Source organism: Mus musculus, chromosome 3, assembly GCF_000001635.26.
Source record: "Mus musculus strain C57BL/6J chromosome 3, GRCm38.p6 C57BL/6J".
Classification (NCBI taxonomy): Eukaryota; Metazoa; Chordata; class Mammalia; order Rodentia; family Muridae; genus Mus; species Mus musculus.
Genome location: NC_000069.6, coordinates 126,795,462 through 126,815,621, shown reverse-complemented (window position 1 = coordinate 126,815,621; position 20,160 = coordinate 126,795,462). Strand labels below are relative to the sequence as shown.

The window sequence follows — 20,160 nt, the reverse complement described above, 5'->3', positions numbered from 1 at the left end:
CATGAAAGGAGCTACAGAGACAAAGGTTGGAGCTAAGACGAAAGGATGGACTATCCAGAGACTACCTCACCCGGGGATCCATCCCATAATCAGCCACCAAACCCAGACACTATTGCATATGCCAGAAAGACTTTGCTGAGTGGACCCTGATATAGCTGTCTCATGTGAGTCTATGTCAGTGCTTGGCAAATATAGAAGTGGATGCTCACAGTCATCTATAAGATGGAACACAGGGCCCCCAATGGAGAAGCTAGAGAAAGCACCCAAGGAGCTGAAGGGGTCTGCAACCCTATAGGTGGAACAAAAATATGAACTAACCAGTACCCCCCCAGAGCTTGTGTCTTTAGCTGCATATGTAGCAGAAAATGGCCTAGTTGGCCATCACTGGGAAGAGAGGCCCCTTGTTATTGCAAACTTTATATGCCCCAGTACAGGGGAATGCCAGGGGCAAGAAGCGGGAGTGGGTGGGTAGGAGAGCAGGGCAGAGGGAGGGTATAGGGAACTTTCGGGATAGCATTTGAAATGTATATAAAGAAAATATCTAATAAAAATAAATGTAAAAAAAATCAGGACATAAAAAGAAATGTATCCAAAATGCAAAACAATTTTGGTTTAATATTTAAAAATGTGAGGACAGTTAGTTCTAGCAGGAGCACTTTTATGTTAGACCATGGTGATGACCGCTTTGGCCATAACTGTCCTTTGTTAAGACACAATAACTTTCAAACCATTACTAACTCTCCATGACACTGAAGAGCTGCTAAGCTTCCGGCCACAGAATCAGAAACAGTATCCAGCTTCCAAATATGAGACAGTATTGGGAAGTTGTGTGAAATGTTGGCAGTAAGTTGTGAGGATGTGGCCACTCTGCCTTTGGATAACAAGAACTATGGAAGATTTTTAAGATTGTTGGACACATTAGACACGGCCAGTCCTCCAGATGAATGCATGCTGCGGAATGGACTGGCCCTGATGTGAAACCTTAGCTTTGTTCACTTATTCATGTTTGCTTTGTTGTATGACAGGTTCTTTCTACATAGCTGAGGTTGGCACTCAACTAGTAATTCTACAGCTGCAGCCCCCTGGAGTTGGGATTATAGGAAGGCACCACCATCCTCAGATTCTTAAGTATATTTAAACGAAACGAAACAAAACAAAACAAAACAAAACCAAGCAGATAAACAAAAAACGCCACAAAAACCAAACCAAAGCATTCTTAGCAAAATCATAGAGAAACCCCGAGTCTCACTTCATCCTTGTTTCTTTGCTATTTGTTGAGTTAGGAGAAATGGGCCTGTCTGCTAGGAAGGGAGCTTTCATGCACAACATACACAAGAATGTTCCAGCTTGACAGCTTTGAAATCTGCTGACCCACTCGGTACTTGGCTGAACAATGTGTACTCAGCATGCACTCTGTGAGTATTTGCTGAATGAATGAAGAAACTGAAATAAACATAGTAGGTAGTTTACCAGTAACATGTGAACTGGATCTTCAGGGAATCCAAGCCACTGTGAAGGGACACTTAACAAGCAGAGCTAAATGAAAACAGGTCTTTTCCCATCCTAGTATCAAGAGTGATCCAAAGTCTCTGCCTAGAATTCTGCTCCATTCATCTGCTTTCTACTTGAGTTTCCTTATGCAACAGCTGGCCTCGTGGGTCCCTGCTACCACCAAGAAGCTGATGTACTTAATTCCTCTCATTAGGTCACCTTATGTGGGAGTTACCCATGCTCTCTGCAGTAGAGAGAGACAGAAACACTCATTTCCTGGGTAGCTGACGAGAACTAGGCATTAGTATAGGAAGCCTGTGATATCCTAACAAGGGCATGCGCCTCCATGAGCAGCTTAACCGTAGGTGCTGCTGCTGGCTGTGTTTCATGGGAGAGGACCTGTGCTAGCCACATAGGACGATGCTATGGAAACTGGTCTAGATGAGTCTGCTGCCAGGGGTGGGGTTTCACTTGAGTAACAATGCTGTACACAACCTTGCTCAGATAGCATAGGCAGTAGAAGAAAGTAAAAGTATTTTCTTGATGTGGATTAGTCATGCGTAGAGGATATAGTTTTGGTCAAATTATATAATTGTCTTTATCAGTTCGTACATGGAAGATAGGGCTTTGCCTTCTCACAGAATAAGACAATAACATACTTTCTACTAAACTACACAGAGTATGGCAAAACTATACACATCACTTAAATATATCAGCCCTTTCTTAGGTAATTATTCAGTGACTTGACAGAGGGAGCTATTCCTGCAGAAAGAAATCGCCAACAAAATAAATGCATTAAAACCATTTCCTGTCTTTCACCTTTTACCTACTTATATCTACAATGGTGCCTGGGTGATTTTCAGAAGCGTAGATAGTCCTAAAGGTTTCTAGAATCTACCAACATTAAAAGGATCTGCTCTCAAAGGGCTGCATATATTTTAGAGGGAAGACAGCTGAGGCCTATATGGTCTATACCAGTATGATCAAGCAGAAATGAAATTTATTCATTAGGTTCCAGAAAATAAATGTGAGCACCCTGTGCTCAATTATTACCTAGACATTTTCTTTAATCTTATATTATACTTGTTAATCTTAGTTTTATACTTAATTTCTAAAATTTTGTGTGTATAAGTCTGTTATAACCCTAAAAACAAATAGTGCATCAATTTTTCAAATCCCCAAGGGAAACTTTGGCTCATTTTATTTTGACTTGTTTCTTTGAGTCAGGTCTCACTATGTCCACAGGGCAGGTCTAGACCTCATTTTATATCCACTTTTAACCTTAAACTCTGTGTCCTTTTGCCCCAGCATCTTGAGTGCTGGGATTACAGGTGTGTGCTCCCATGCTCACCTGAGAGACTGTAATAGACACACTGATATGTAGATAAATGAAAGAGAGAGTTATCCTGAGCAAGTACTTAATAGCTCAAGTCAAACTCAGATGAGAAACATTATAAATTAAAGCCATTCTCATAATTACCAAGGTGTGAAAATGTCCTAGGTGGATGAACTACATATACTGAGGTGTTGGGATTCCCTTCGCTATACTCAGTTATTTAAATATTCGCTCCTCTGGTGGATAACGGATAGGTTTTCAGACACTTGATTAAAAATAGAGACCAGGGAGCAGGGTGGAAGCTAAGACCTGTAGGCCTCAGCAAAGACTGAAAAAAAAAAAAAATAACATATGAGAAAAACAGTAGCTGGCAAAGAGGAGGGCAGGATACCCTTAGCTGAGGCCAGCAGAACCCTGCCACTCATAGGAAGAGTTTTACAGTGTTTAAAGTGGCCCATGGTTCATTATAATATGGAATACATGAAGCTGTATATAGAACTACATGCAACAGAGAATGTGTGAAAAAAAATCAGGCAATGCAATAGGGACAGAAAGATCACATTCCATAACATACAACATCTCCATCCTCCATGAAGCCAGGCTACTCCTGCTCTGAGCTCTCTCTCCCCTGGCCTAATTCCTCTGCTGGAAGTCTCTGTCTCTGTCTGTCTGTCTGTCTGTCTGTCTCTCTCTCTCAAATAAATGGTCTTTACTTCAGCTGCATCAGCCTTGGCTCAGCTCTTTGTTCTGGTGCACAATGACCTAGACTCTCTCTGGGAGTGTCCACCAAACACTTACCTAAGCTGGTATCAAAACCATGTGCAACATTTTATTTAACTGAAGAGCTAATGCTAAAACATTCACAAGATGATCCTTCCTGAATCACTGGCAAAGCTAAATGGTGCATCTGTTTATTTGGTTAACACATATGTTTTTTACGTAATATCAATGACTCAGCAAAAATGGGAGGCGTAGACTTAATCGTAGCCTTGACACTGATCTCTACATTTGCACTCTAAGAAACAATGAGTGTCTTTCTTTAAGAGAAGTAGGGAAGTGCCCTAGTAATACAGAGAGTATGCCTGAACAGTGCCAGTGCTCTACTTAACCAAGAAGAAAAGGAGCAGCAGAGGTGACTGCCAACTGTGGCCTGCAGCCATTTTCATTTCCTAAATTGTCCATCTTCCTCCTGGACCTGAGATCTACTTACTGGTTATTTATTCTATAACACAAGTTCATATGTTTTTCGAGACTATTTCATTAACGCTACCTAAAGAATTATAGAATTTAGTGACATTTTTACAAAAGGTACTTCCCAGTTAAGATTTAGCTAATGGATGAATCACATTTTTTCAATTCTTCAAATATATTTTACCCTCCTTTAAATGTTTATTTTAAATATCTTTATTATTATAATAATATTTCAGAATATATTCTACCCAAGCAAAGAGGAAGCTATACATACTGAGCTACAGCAAGAACACAAAACTGCACAAGAAAATGGAGCAAAATTAACACTTCAAAACCAACTATGTGGTCAGAGGAAGTAGAGTAAACCTGAAGTACATATTGAGCATGTTTGTGCGGTGGTTCTGTGATTTCAATAGCTTGATAGCTTTGGCAAACAAAATGAAATGGATGTCAAAGCTATATTAAGAAAGTCTATGAAACCCAAGCCAAAAAGCTCCCAAAATCATAAAGCTCCATTGATATTCAATGGAGACCGTTAAAAATTATTAGAATATTTTCATAACACTTCTTCAGAATATAATCTTGAATACAGTTTTCTATACAAGCTTTAATGATATATATAAAATGTATATATATTTTATTCAACTTTTGACTGACATGTTTAAAATCAGTCGTTAGCTGCAATGTCAACAATATGCTTGCACAGAACACATGTTTAAATTTAAATCACATGAAATGTGAAAAAGCTGACATATTCACAGAGTGATTCATTATCCAGAATAATGTATTCATAAAACAAAACAAAAAAGAATTTCTTTTGGGATAAATCTTCTTCCTAGTTTAAAGTGAACAAGCTTTGCTGTGATGGATGTGGCTCTGTGAATTAGGGCTTTCCCACTCTTTGCCTCAAGCCTACCTTTCACGTCTTCATCCTCAATGGTGGTGTTTGAGCTCTCAGTTGACTCCTGTGCAGAGGGAAACACAGCTTTAAGCTTCACAAAACAGAGAGCTAGCTCTTATGACAAACTTGGCTGGTGATGCATACAGATCATGCAAACTTCTTCAGCAGGCTGTGTGCATATGCCGACATGCAAATGGACACATATGTCAAGTGACTTTCAACAGAAACAAGATGTCATATGCTGCAAACATTTCAAAGGGAGCACTCTGGTTGCCTAGTCACGGATGCAGGATAAATCCAGGTGATTTGTAGAAGCAGAAGAAGTATGTAGTTTATTTGAAGATGAATTGCATGAGTTCACATTACAGTGCCTCATACAGTGTGTTTTTAGGAGAAGTGGAATATTTCAGCAGAATAAATTTTAAATTTAAAATACATGTTTTTTTTTTCTTTCCCTAATGAACCTCAAAAGTAGCAAGTTTTTGCATTGGGCACTGTGTTGAGTATAGAATTTGCTATTTGTCTACCCTGCACCTGTGTGGAGAAAGGGCGCTCATTTCATCAGAAGCTGGGACTATCCAGCTGAGCCAGGCTGAGCACAGCTGTCACAAAGTTTCAGGTTTATCTTTAGGACACTGAGATCGTAAGGCATAGTATGTTTTCAAGGTCAGTTAGACTTATTTTCATTCATTCATTCTTTTTTTTTTTTCATTCTTTCTTAACTCAGAACGGGTTACAAAATCTCTTCCCACAAGGAAAAGACAAAAGATCATTGAGAGTCTGCAAATGAAGGTGGGGAGTAGCAAGCACATTCACAAGTGTACTGCTACTGCTGGAGGGGAGACACTTCCTACAGGAGCTTCATAAAGGCTTTTATTACACTTCAGTAATGAAACGCTTTCTAGTAAAGATATGTTGTAGTATTTGTAAGTACTCATTTTCCACTTGGAATGATTAAAGGCCAGAGCTGAAAATAACTGGGACCAACCTTCCAGTTAATAGCTGTATGTTCAGTGAATGGAAAACAGGGTTTGGAGGATAGTTTAAAAAAAATTCCAGTCAGTGTCCATTTATAGATTTGGTATTTTTAGAAAGCCATCTATTTATATGCATATATACCATATATAATATTTAAACCAAAGAGATAAACTAGCTAATGTCCAGAGTCTCCACACATACAAAACCAAAGGGGGAAAAACACCCATGCATTTCTTTAATGTGATGTAGCATTCAGACTTAATCTCAAAATGAAGGTTAATCCCATGCACTTAAAGAAAATGAATTCATATAAGCAATAAATAGCATGCAGCAACCCTTACAATTACGGCAGTGTCCACACCAGCTGCTATGCCTGGTCTTTCATTTGATAGTGCCATTAATGGGATTATTCTCATATGTGCTGGTCCTGACTACCTCAAATCTTTTGGGGACCTAGAACATCTCCAGTGTCATGACACTAATGTACACACCAGATGACGACACAAAACACTTCACATTTTCAACATGGGTCAACTAAATATTGATCCAGAGATGAAATATATTTCCTGATCCTTCAACGTTAATGATTAGAGTAAGGAAAAGACCTGTGACTTAATCAGTATCTTATCTGATGCATTTTCCTCCCTTAAATATGAAAATGAATGTATACCAAGTTATAAGCTAGACATAGAATATATAGAGAGCATATCTCCTTTTATCCTTCAGACATGTGAGTGTTGGTATGAACACAGTATACATATAACTTACAACAGGTAGAGCACATTAGTCTTCATTCAGCAACTTACTCAAATGTATGTTACTGTAATTCATATAGATTGACAGCAAACATATTTAACAAAAAGTGGAACTCCCCGATTCTCTTCAAATTCACTGCAAACAGCAACACCACCAGCGATATCATCAATAACAGGGAATTGAAAAACAAGCAACCAGAAACAACAACAAAACCACTGTGACAACAGAGGACAATGGAAAAGCTGAAAAGCAACAATGTGTTTTAGAAAAAAAAATATACCTACACACTTGTTATGTTTGAAGATGAGGAGGATGATAGCAAGAAATTCTGAAATTTCGTGCTGTATATGTTTATTGTATAACGCACAAACAGACATGGAGAATTAAAAGGAGCACACGGAGTAGCTTAAGATACACGGTCATCTCAACACAAAGACTTTGCAAGTGTTTACACAGACTCTTACTCTTTTTTTTTTTTAATATACTAAGGGATCATTGATCTCTCTCTCTCTTTCTCTCTCTCTCTCAGGGTATCATTCATTTTGATCTGAAAGAAGTCTATAGATAATTCTAGAAGAATTAGGCCTTAAAGAGCATGTGGTGAAAAGATGGCCATTTTTTTTCCTTCCCCACTTGAGATAATGACTGGGTTTTGCACAGGGCATTTGGTGAGTTGTGTAATCTTATCAGAGCAAATGGGGTTGCTTCTCTCTGAATACCTTGTTTCCGTCAGGGTTGTGGATTACAGTAGTTTGGGGCTCCTGAGTGAGAACAAAATAGAGAAAGAAACAGTTTGTTTTGGTAAGTACATTCTTACTAGTCTGTGGGACAGAGCAGAGAGGGCCAACAGACAAGACTAGTGACAAGAGCTAAAGCCAGGTAAGGGGCTGTCAACAGCTGACAGGATCTCTGTGGAGGCCTCTGTGGTGAGCCCATGAGATCACACACCTCTCTACCCAGAAGCAGCATGCAAAAGACCTTATTCTTGAGAGGTGAATGAGGAGGCTTTGCAATTTGGAGACCTAAAGAGGCAGTCACTGTTTCACCCGGCCCTATCCCAGGAAGAACTTCTTTTCTTTTCCTCTGAATACTCTATTTCTGTCTGTACGCAGGAACTGGCCAAGAGCACCATAGATAGAATTATCCACGAAGATATCAAAATCTTTGTGAAGATTTTTTTCCAGCTATATTGCCTTGGGACTCAATTCTGATATTAATATAATCAACACATAGCTGAATATCCTTGGAGACTTTTGAAACACTGGACCACATTTAAAAAAACAACAATAACAACAACAACAACCCCCCTACACACAAAAATGTCCAAAAGAATACACACAAAAGGCATGAAAAAAATTCTAAATGATACTTTTTAAAAAGTTTGTTTAAATGTTTTAGAACTAATAATAGAACACAATCATTGGAATCACTGTTGACACATCTTATACTAATCACGTTGAAAATAAAAGTTCTACTTCATAAACTTCATATCTAGAATACTAAGTTTCCTTTCTTCTCTACTGGATACTATATTTCTGTCTATCTCATAGAAACTGGCCAACAACACCAGAGATAGAAATATCTAAGAGGAGATCAAATTCTTTGTGAGGATACATTTTATGTAAAATTCATTATATAGTATTTATAGGTAATGTTTTTTTTCCCATGAAGAAATTATTATTTTTCTGTGAGAAAAAAACTTTTTTTTTTTTTTTGGTTTTTTGAGACAGGATTTTCTCTTTAGCCCTGGCTGTTCTGGAACTCAATAAGCAGTAAATAATACTCAAATATTAATTAAAAAAAAAGACCTAGTGTTCATACAACGATAGCATGCCTGCTGCAGCCACTAACGGCCACCCTGGCACCTGTGAGTTGTTATAACCATGGCCAGTCTTCTCCACCACGGGCATTTCCTCAAGGGAAAGCCTACACTGCATGCTTAGAAAACTCCTACCACAGCTTCTTTTCTTCCCTTCTGTAGCTTCAGCTGTGACACTGACTTTACTATTTATAACCTGCTATCTTTTGGCCACTTTTTTCTTACCTATTTTTAAGAAAACATGTTTTTTTTCCTAGGGATTGAACACCAAAGTCTCTTCTATGTTACAAAAATGTTCTCCTACTGAGCTTTGCTCTCTCTCAGTCCTGATAACCCTCTATCACTGCATTTCTTTTCCTTCAAATGTTCTTAAATTGAGCCTACTGGTCAACCCAATTAAAGTAATGTCTAACGTTTTTAAGTCAATGGCAATAACAGTCTGGGAACAGTCATGAATAAAAGTAATTTCTGGGAATCTAAGTCAAATTATAAAACGTGTATACTAAATGCCAGTATTCAGATTTTGAATTTTAATACAAGACTATTTCAATGTGTGGAGGGAACTAAGTTGTTACTTCTCTACATTTAGTTGAAACGGACAAAACTGTCTGTCTCTGATAGCTTAACCTTTGTAGTATACACTCTCATTCTGTGGAAGTAAGTGAAACAGTGACAACTTAATTTGAAACACAACGGACAAAAAGCTTTGACTTAGGCAGTGCCTCTTTATCTCTGAAAGTGAAGTCTTGCAAAGCCATATTGTCTTTCAATGAGAGAGAAAATGGGAACTGTGAATAAGGTCTACTTTCATGTCATCTTGCAAGAATCCTGTTAGCTCTCCTTGATGTCAACACATACTTTGCAGAAAGAGAAACCATTGTTTGCACGATCAGTAGCAATCAACACCAGAAAGAGCTAAGAGTAACTGAAGCGCATTCTACTGCGTTTCCAAGCCAACATGCAAGAATTCCAACTGCAGAGAAAAGCATGATGTTCCACAATGAAATGAGAAGGCTCATGTTAGAAACACACTGCTGGACAACTATCTCAAGAAAAGAAAACAACAACAAAACAATATAAAGATTTTCTTCTATCTTTGAAAGCAAAACAAACAAACAAACAAACAAAACCAACAACAAATGAAGTATTGATACATAGATATTGATTTAGTGAAAGAGAGAAACAACAGCAAACAGTGCAGAACTTAAGAAGGGTGCAAGAGTCCAGGTATACCAGCGCCGGGGTAGGAATATTTTCTTTGGGGCTGGTTACCACGTTGGCTTTGTTGTTTATCTGTGGATATGCAGAAAATAGAAACAGAGATGCCTTAGTCTTCTTGGTAGCCAATGTCTACAAGTAGTGTGTTTATACAGAAATACAGATATGAGAATCAAAAGCCCTTGGAGATGGATGAGAAAGACACAAATGAAGAGCATGTCTAGTTCCTGAAGGTCACACACAGACTAGGACCCTGTGTGTGATGGAAGAATGCGATCATCTGTGGCTGCTTTGGGTGTTCTGCCTTCCCTGAGTGACTTCATTGAGCTCAAACCAGGCTGCAGAGTATGACGAGGCTGTAGCCCGTTGCATACTCTTCAAAGCGGGTTCTGTTTCAAGGCTGCCAATCATTCACTTCTATGAGCATATACCTTTATTTTTTTCTTCTTCTCATTTTATTCTTGAACCTGAAGTCACACACAGATCATTTTTCCCTGGAGAACTATCATTACTTTGCTTACTACACAGCCAATTAAAATCCTGCCTCTTCTGCCAAAAATGCAAACATTTAAGTGTTTTACTGAAAATGGTAAGTGTGGGTCTTCTTTAGGAATCTGCCTTCAGTGATAAGAAATCAAACTCCGTTCTGTAGCCTCCGTGTGAAAGGACTTTCTTGCTCATGGTTGCTTGGGAGACAGCCCAGGAGCTTGTGATTGTTCTGTTATTCTCACCAAGTACATCCCGTGGGACCAAGCCCTTACATTAACACAAGTGAGTTTATCCTTAATAGGGAATATAATTACTACCATGGGAGCCATATTTTCCAAGACGCTCCTAGGGCCAATGAATTAGCAATGGCCCACAGAAGAAGGCTCTTTGTCGACACATGGGAGCTTGGAATGTTTTTGAGTTTGGGACTACAGAATAAAATATTGAACTTTAATAATCAACATCATTTTAAGCCCATGTATAATATATTACATCATGGTTATTAAACAGAAACTTAAATTCACATTCACTTTTGTATATCAAATGATGTAGTCATTTGTATATTATTTTCTAAAGGGATACATCCCATTATTTTAATATGAATGCAAATATACCTGTAGACTTAAAGAGGAACAGGGACTGCATATCAAATGGTTATTTACAAGTGATTACAAAAGTCATTATTTTGGGCTTCTTGGGTCATTTAACCTTATGCCTACAAGCTGTTTCTGGACTATCATTGAGAAGAAGGCAAAGGGAACAGAATTCACTGAGTATATAATATTTTGCTCTTCTTTTCATTCTCCTTTTTGTGGTATTGGTATGACCATTATTTAATTAGCTTATTTATTTATTTGATATTTTCTTTATTTAAATTTCAAATGCTATCCCCTTTCCTCATTTCCCCTTGGAAAGCCCCCCTAACCCACCTCTCCTCCCCCATCACTAACCCACCCACTCCAGCTTCCCTGTCGGGGCATTCCTCTACACTGGGGCATTGATCCTTCACAGGACCAAGGGCCTCTCCTCTCATAGATGACCCATAAGGCCATCCTCTGCTACATATGCGACTGAAGCCATGGGTCCCTCCATGTGTACTCTTTGGTTGGTGGTTTAGTCCCTGGGAGCCCTTGGGGGTTTACTGGTTGGTTAATTATAGCTTTTAAACAGTTAGCTTATAGCATTGTCATACAATGCTCTGTGACATACAGAATGAGAAAATGTTAAACATTTTCTTTACCTAGATGACTTATTGAAGATTAAGCTGCCAACCTGCATTTTGAAAATAGTTTTGGAATTTTTGCTTTAAGTCAATTGAACACAAAATATTTGCTACAGCCAAAACTGGACAGAGGTAAAGGTTTAATGGTATCTGTTATAGAGGGATCAGAATGTGCTTATGTTATTACAAGCTACATTAGACAAGGAGAGGGATACCCAAAGGTAACGTCCTATTGGGAAGGGATGCTTGATGAAGCATAGCAACTTCCTGTGCAGCCATCAGGACCTTGTGATTAAATGCATTTAATGTTCATCAAATGAAAGAGAAATACTCTGAAATGTTCTTCCTGTTTTGAGAGGAGAAAGGCCTTCCCCTGAGGATTCAGTTGCTGAGAACTGCCTTATTCTTAGTGAAAAGGTGACTCACTTGTATCTAAATGCACACACACTTATCAGCCAAAGTGTACAACAACCCAAACCCTTATCCACATTCACTCGTGAACGACACACACTGCATCATGTTTTGGAGGTGTTTATGACATTATTCCCAAACAATAGGGAAACTTCTAAGTAAAAGCCAGAAGAACTGGCTTTTAAAGAGTCAGTTATCGAGTACCATGCTCAACCGTAGTTGTCTTTTAAAATGTACACGTGAATTTATGTCCTTTATATTATGGAAGCAATGGACTTTTCTTGCTTGAAACCTGAGTGCAATCAACAGTGCAGTATTCCTCTCAGAAGGCATGAATAAGGAATTGTATTTATCCAGTTAAGGTTAATACATACTTCTTTTAAAGAAGCTTAGCTAGAATGGGCTCAAGCTGAACTCACTTTCACATTATTTGTAAACCCAAGGCAACTGTATTAAGTCGTGTCTGAATTAATTTAGCAATTATGATGATGGATCAAAAAAAAAAAAAAAACCCAACCCTATGGTATTTTTTTCCCCAACACAAGCAAGCATTTATCATGTCCTGGCTTCTGTATTTTCAGGTAGAAAACCGGACTTTTCAGACAGTCAAATGCATTACCTACATATAGATAAGGGTTCAAGTTCTCGTTTGCTTAAAAAAAAAAGCTCTATCAGAGAAAAACCAAGTAATGTGAAAGTGGGGTAGCGTGTTATGAGTGCAGATTAGCGCTGACCTATGATGCTCTTTTTCTACTTCCACTAACTCGGGTAAATGAGACTGTTTCACTTCTAAGTGTGCATTTTCCAGGTAGGAGAAATCTGGTAGACACAGGTTCTCACCATCATCTGAACACTCGAACTGGACTTCCTTTTCTGAATTGACCAGTCAAAGAGAAAGGAAGATGGGAAAAACAAAAAAACAAAAAAAAAAAAAAACAAAACAAAACAAAAAACCAAAACACAAAAACAAAAAACACGACCTGTTGAATTTTAAAGCATCAAACCATGGAATACATAATCATTTTGTTGTCGAAGAGGTCAGCCGGAGGGAAACGGTGCTTTTTGTATCAGGATATCAGAGAGAATAACTGTCTATTGAACCTGTGAGCTCTCCAGCACCAAACAGCACAGAAAACCCAAAGGAAACATTTGGAAATGTAAAAAATTCTTCCCAAATCACACACAGATAGGTGATGAGATAAGGATTGAATCCATAGGAATTTAGGACCCAATAAATGATTTTCTATGTTATATTTCTCAATAAGAACTGACCACCTGAATGGGTCACGTTCAGAGGTTGGAATATTAATTAATTCCCAAGATTGTTGACCTGTTGAGGAATGTACACATCTGCCATTGGAAGAGAAAGAAAAATGATTAACAAGACATTTAGGTGATTTCGAGAAGATCACAAATATTATTATGCAAATATGAAGTTACAGTATTAAAATAAACTCACTGTAAACAAGATATTATCAGTGGGAGTAAGTTGTATTATATAAGTTCGATATCCAAGATAGTAAAAAATATTTTTGTTGTCTTCCTTGGAAGATTTTCCTAGTGCCTGTTCAGGGTAGCACCATGAACACATCTTTAATCCTTCGGATTGAAACTCGAGGAACTCAGGGCCTTTAGAGAAAGTGCCCAAGCATGAACACTTAGTCACTGAAACCTTGATTTTCCAGATAAACTGTTCTCAGATTTTGGTGGGCGTCATCATAACCACTTGGGAAAGCATCTGGGGTTTGCACTTTGTTAGCAGAGTTGTTTGTGAATGTGGAGAAGCAGAGATGACTGAATCATTCACTTTATAGAATAAGTATATCTAAAATATTGGTTTTCACGGTTAACACATAATCAAGTGAAAAGGATAGAACGTTTGTTAGCACACATGATAATCATGTTTGTGTTCTCTCTCATGCTTCAGCCTGCATCCTCTTCCCGAGAATTGTAAGGTACATAAGCTACACAGATTTGGGATTTGCAGGTAACGTTTAAACTCTACAGCATCTGAAAGTCAGAAAGAGTAAGAGAGCTGTTTAACTTACCTTTACCCCATCTGGTTTCTTCAATAAACTCTTGGCTGCTGCAAAATGAGAGTAAAATTGCTTTAGAGAGTTATCCAGAAACCTACAGTGAGATAACAAATCAAGAAATCGTCTCCTGCACTTTTGCTGAGTTATGGGCAACACACACCAAACCGTCAAGGTCACACTGATGAGCGAGAGCTTACGGGACACTGAAATGCAGTATCACTTTTCTGGTTTTGCCACAGCAAATTTAGAACTAAATTCTTACAGAGTTCATGACATGGAGTTGAACACTTTGCCAGCTGCGCACTGGACTTTGTGTCACTGTTGGTTCCGAAAAGGATACTGGAACTTTCACTGGACTATCCTTCATAATCCAGAAAGTTGGTTTCAGTCTCGAGATAGCAGCTCACAGACCGATTACATGTTCATTCGCACCGCGTCTCGTGACCATGTCAGTTCTGCTATTGAAGCTCCTCTTTCCAGAGGTTGAAATTTCATCCACAAAAATTTGCTCTGGCTAACCAGTGTCTTCTCTGTATTTTTAAAAATCAGATAACTTCAGTTGGACTGAAGACACAAATATCTATATAAAATCAGATGGTACCTTATTGACCAGGAGCAAATTTTTTATGCTCAGCATATGGTAATAAAAAATGCATTCCGTGTTCTTTTAGACTTCAAGATCAGAAAACAAAGGCTTCCTAAACAAAGGTCTTTGAATTGAAAAATTAAAAACCATAATATCTGGAACCAGATCTAAAATGAAATGAAATCTTAAAGGCATTGGTTCTCATAGAAAATGTCCTTTTGGTAGGGTATTTAAGCAATTGCTTGTATTATTCCCAAATTCTTCAATCTATTAAAACTAGGAAGCATCCTTTTACATATGAGTGCATATACAGTGAACATCCAGCATAACTATAATGAGTAGTACACTGGTATAGAACACTGACAGCACAAAGAACAAGTATGTAGTTCCACTAAATGACAATATACACAGTCATTTAAGCACACGGAGCATGACATTTGAAATGAAACAACTAGCTGTAACACAACCACATGAACACTTCATTTATTTATATTTTTTGGTTTGGGGTGTTATTTTTCGTTTTCAATTTGACAACATTTTAAGTTTACCTGAAAGACACACACATTCATTTTATCTTACTTTCAGCAACAAAGCTCTTAAAGTTTATCAATGGAAATTGGTATTCAGTAATTGCCTTGGTTATGGTACTGTCTGCCTGTAGTTAAAAAAGGACACTTGGGAACTCTTGTGGCAGTTAACAGGTTAGAGAGCAAACAGGATCATTTGGATGGCAATAGCAAGCAAAAAGAAGACAAATGGTTTGAGGGAAGCAGCAATCTGGCCTGGGAGATGCAGGGCCATCCTTGTGTGACTACCACCTTACCTCACAAGAAATACATTCCACATTCAGGGAGAAAAGAAGAAATAAAAACAACTTTATAACCACATACTTATGGACATTTACTTTAAAGAGTATATCTAGCAATGAATAGAATGAATGAAATACTCAAAACAAAAATGGAATTACAGGATGGAAGGACAAGATATAACTGAGTCGCATGGTATTCAGTTGACATGGAAATGATGGGTCAAAAAGTTTTTTTTTTTGTTTTGTTTTGTTTTCATGCAAAAACATTCAGAGGCAATACAAAATCCACATATTAGTCATGGTTTTTAGTTTACAGAATGGTGCAAAGGAACACGAGGTAAACTAAAGCATCTAAAAGTGGATATAAGCACTATTAATAAAGACCCTTTTTACACTGAAAGGTACACTTAAAATGTCAACAAAATACATGATTTTAATTCTGGAGAATCTTTGAAAAGGAAATTCTTCATTAACAACATACACTATATAAATCCCTCTATTTCTAGGGATTCGTTGAGTCCTGGGCCAGGGTAAAATATCTATTTAGTTTAAGGTTGTATATATCAGTTCATGCTTAGTGACCTGGCATTGAGCTCACCTGCATAAACACCAATCTCATGCTAGGTCTTTACAAAGCTTGACAAAGGCAGCAAGCAGCATGGCTTCTTAGGCTAAACTTAACATCAGTTAGCACACAGAACAGCAGGGCAGTGCGGCCCCTGGATGTGTAGCACTGGTCACTGTGTGGGGACAGTGTGCCTGGTGCTCACCAGCTCATCATTTCACGATCTTTCTAAGTGGGAAGGAGGACTGTTCTGTAAACACTAGTCTAAACCGTAACTAGGAGCTGACTGAAGAATGTCTGATACTCTTAGAATGGTGGCCACCCGACCATCACTTTAACATCCTGACTGGGCCAAACCAAGTCAGAGCTGCATAACCCCACCCCAAAACAAAAGTAATGTCATTTTTGACAAGTGTTCTAAGAATAAACATCTAAACTATAAGTCTATCTGTCTGTCTGTCTCTCCCCTCTTCCCCTCCCTCTTTCCCTCCTTCCCTCTCTCTCTTCCTCCCTTTCTCCCTCCCTCCCTTCATTCATCCATCCCTTTCTTCCTTTTTAAAACAGGGTCTCACCATGTACCTTGAATGGCCTAAAACTCTATGTAGAGCAGGCTAGCCTTGAACTTACAGAGTTCAACCTTCCTCTGCCTCCAGAATGTTGGGACTAAGGACATGCATCACCTGATGGCCTTCCCCAAAAGTATAAGTTTATCAAATAAGGCAGAAACTTAGTTGCTGCCTCAGCCCACTCCATATATGTCAGGTTAGCACTTGCCAACGTTTGGCTTTTGAATGCCTAGTGCTTTTTACATAATCTATCAGGGAGGACTCCAAGACTTAAGCATCCTTTCCTGGAAGTAATACACACTTTACGTCCATTGTGGAAAGTCACTTTTAGAGAAAAGAAACTTCTTGGCTGAATTTACCTCGTATGTAAGTTTCTTTTTTTTTTGTGTTTCCTTCTGTCACCCCCCACCCCATGCAATCATTTTGAGGAATACTATTATTGGATGACATCCCCATATGCGCATGTGGCCAGTTCTCTGTAACTTCTCATTAGGCAGCTTTAGTCCTTGTAATTAGTCTAAATGAATGTGAAGACATATTAGTTCAAAGCAAATTAGGCCTATAAAAATAGGGTTCTACAAAATGACTCATTTTAAACTCTTTCTTATAGCAGTTCCCTATAGTAATCAACAAACAAACAAAAATCCTCATGGTTATTTATGAAATATCAATAAAAATGAGACATACATATCATTATTGTGTGACCATAGCATTTGAGACTTAGGTGTCCAGTATGAGTGGAGTCCTACAGACAGCTACAGGACTATAAGAAGTCTCCCCTTCTCCGTTGTGTGATGTGTGTGTGTATCATTTGTAGTTATTAGACTTTCTCAATTCTCTTAAGAACACACACAGACACACACAGACACAGACACACACAGACACACACATACACATACACAAACACACACACACATTAGAGAAGGTCAGAGGTGAGAGGACAAGGAACAGAGTTCAAACATGTATACCTGAAAAATTTCTCGTAGCCAGCATAGTTGTCAAGATGGCGCCCTATCAAAGAAATAAGAGAAATGGATTATAGTTGGCCCTAACAAACCTCTGACCTAAAATCAGGTAGCAAGGGCTCACAAATCTCTGGGCTTTATTTTCAGATAGGGACTTTGCGGTGTCTGCTCTTTGGCTTTGTTTTGTTTATTTGTTTCCTGGAAGCCCTAGCCTGTGGCTCTCAGCATGTTTGGGCAGCTCTAACTTTCTGAGCCACATTTAGATCATCAAGCTGAACAGCTGCTTCCTCTTAGGAGAGAAAGCCCAGCACATACTGCCCTAGCCAGCCTATTTGCATCCTTGGGCTTGATTATGGAGCATGCTCCGTTTCCCTCGGATCCAGGACTGACTACTGAGATCTATAGCATCAAAAGCTTTGCCATGACTTCTGCTTTCAGTAGCTTTCACCTCACCAGATCAACCCTCCAGCCCTCCCACAACAATGTCAAATTTCTTACCTTCAGTTTCCGTCTAGCATTAAATTTCTTCAAGCAGTCTACAGTCTCCTGCCTGTGCATCATGGAGGCAACAGTAGAGCGTTGCTAAAAGAAGAGGAGAAAGGGTGACTTGATATTTAAAACATAGCAAGAACGAGAAAGAGTCTCAGTTTCATCCGATCTTTACATATAGTCACCTTGCAAGTACTCAATTGCCAAAGTCTCCTACGAAAAAGCATGGTTTTATAAAGATTGCTAGTGACTGAGCTTAAACACTGACAAGTAGAAGGTACACAAATGAGGATCACTAGACTCTCAGATCACTACTTTGGCAAGCATTTCCTAGTAGAATACCTTCCCCTTACTTAGCAGTATATCCTAACCGTAGAAATTTACAGAAAATTTCAAACTCTCTTACAATATCCTTGGTTTTTCCTTAGGGCTTCTACAAGACAGTCACACTACTGCAGCCATCGTGTAGCCCCTAAAACTACTTCTAGCTTCTAAGCCTCACATGTTTCTAAGGCTGTTGAATGATAAAGAATTAGACTTTGTAACATTTTCCCTTCTGGGGTGCAGTAAGTATTCAAGTCATTATCTTAGTCCCTGTTCTTGAGTCTTATCAGTTACTGGCATAGGAACACCTCATTCATCTTACTACAGACAATACTTAGAAAATTGGGCAGTTTAGTTTGCTATACTGGCAATGGTGGTTTTCACGACTATAAATTTATTTCTTAAATACTAAGGTTCATCTTTTTCTGTAAGATTATTTTAAACTTATGAAAAGTGACTAGGGGTTTATCCTTCAGTTTGGCTCCTGGGGTGCATGCGAAAGTGACTTACACAGATCCATGGGTGTTTCAGGGCCTCAGAGGCTGTGATACGTTTGGCAGGGTTGATGGTCAGCATTTTGTTGATGAGGTCTTTGGCTTCAGGTGTCACTGTATCCCATTCTGGTGACGGAAACTTCAAAGATAGAAATTAGTAAAGAGTTTTTAAAAATAGAGACACTAAGCTAGACGTGTTCCTACATGCCTCTAATCCCAACACTAGAGAGGCAGAGGCGGAAGGATCACGACTTTTAGACAACCTTCAGATATATAGCAAGAGCAAGGGAAACCTGGTATACATGAGATCCTGTGTTAAAACACACACACAGTAACACACACACACACACACACACACACACACACACACACACACACAGAGTAAAATAGAGAAAATCCAAATATATCCCTCATTTCTATAAGCAGTGCATTGTTTCATAAAATTTGCCATTATGTAAGTTAAATTATATAAAAAATAGATTAATTCATACCACTGTCTGCTGCAACAAAGAAATAACTAACAAGATAAAATTGGTCATGTTTATTTTTAACTTGATCCACTGGTTTCGATGTGAACATGTCTGAGATATTAATGTGTGAATTTCTAAAACACTTAACTATAAGTAATGCTGACAAGATAGGCATGATTTTGCAACTGGGTGCCCCATGAGCTGGCCAGAGAAAGAAATAATCTTGAGTTGTCATCATCTCTTATTCTACCCTACACGAAACCATTTCCCCATCATGTTGTGTAGAAGGGTAGATAGCACATGGTAACTGGCTGGACAGTGGCTGGATCCTGGACTGAGAGGCCGATCCAGAGCACTTCCCAAAGCCAAATTTGCACTCAAAAAAAGACTGTGGCCACTGCTTGGTGGTCTGTTGCTAATCAGATCTACCACAGCTTCCTGAACCCCAGAAAACCACTACATCTGAGAAGTATGCTCAGAAAATTAAACAGATATAACACAAAATACAGTGCCTACAGCTGCCTGGTTCTTTATGACAACACCCCTGTATATGGCACAACGCTTCAAACATTGAATGAATAGGGCTATGAAGTGTTAAATCATCTGTTAAGGCCACCTGCCCTCTCCCCAACCGGCCAAACATCTTCAAGCATTTAGATGACACTTCTACAACTAACAGGATGCAGAAAATGCTTTCTAAAAATTCATGAATTTTTATGCAACAGAAATAAACATACTTCTCATAGCCAAAAATATATTGATTGTGATGGTTCCTATTTTGATGAACAAAGATGTGTTTGAGTCTAACTATAATAACTTGAAATTTGTGGCCTGACACTAAAAGTCTTTTTCCTCAACCCAATGCTATCCCAACTACTTTTGAAAATTAACCTTCTTTTCATATGATAAGTATATTTCATACTAGATATAATTTTCTTTATAAGACAAATTTACATCTTATTAAACAAATAGCAACAACAACCTTTGCTCTTGGTAGTATCCAACCAACCAACCCTCATCCCAAGCCAGATGGGTACATATTACA

The 20,160-nt window shown here is 38.5% G+C and overlaps 1 protein-coding gene across 40 annotated transcripts in view; it reads right to left on the bottom strand.

The window, feature by feature from the left end:
- Camk2d (calcium/calmodulin-dependent protein kinase II, delta) overlaps nucleotides 1–20,160 on the bottom strand; it is a 250,840-nt gene that overhangs the window by 30,705 nt on the left and 199,975 nt on the right. For 9 of the 40 annotated variants that reach the window (XM_030252342.1, XM_030252344.1, XM_006500833.4 and 6 more), the window contains 7 exons: nucleotides 18,662–18,784; nucleotides 17,837–17,920; nucleotides 17,342–17,384; nucleotides 13,861–13,898; nucleotides 9,706–9,765; nucleotides 7,373–7,414; nucleotides 4,935–4,983 (listed from right to left, as the gene is read on the bottom strand). In XM_030252342.1, the coding sequence (XP_030108202.1) occupies nucleotides 4,935–4,983; nucleotides 7,373–7,414; nucleotides 9,706–9,765; nucleotides 13,861–13,898; nucleotides 17,342–17,384; nucleotides 17,837–17,920; nucleotides 18,662–18,784 (439 nt within the window). Of the gene's footprint in view, nucleotides 1–4,934; nucleotides 4,984–7,372; nucleotides 7,415–9,705; nucleotides 9,766–12,652; nucleotides 12,686–13,860; nucleotides 13,899–17,341; nucleotides 17,385–17,836; nucleotides 17,921–18,661; nucleotides 18,785–20,160 lie in introns of all 40 variants that reach the window. The other 31 variants (XM_017319421.2, XM_006500839.4, NM_001025438.2 and 28 more) reach the window with 9 other exon arrangements.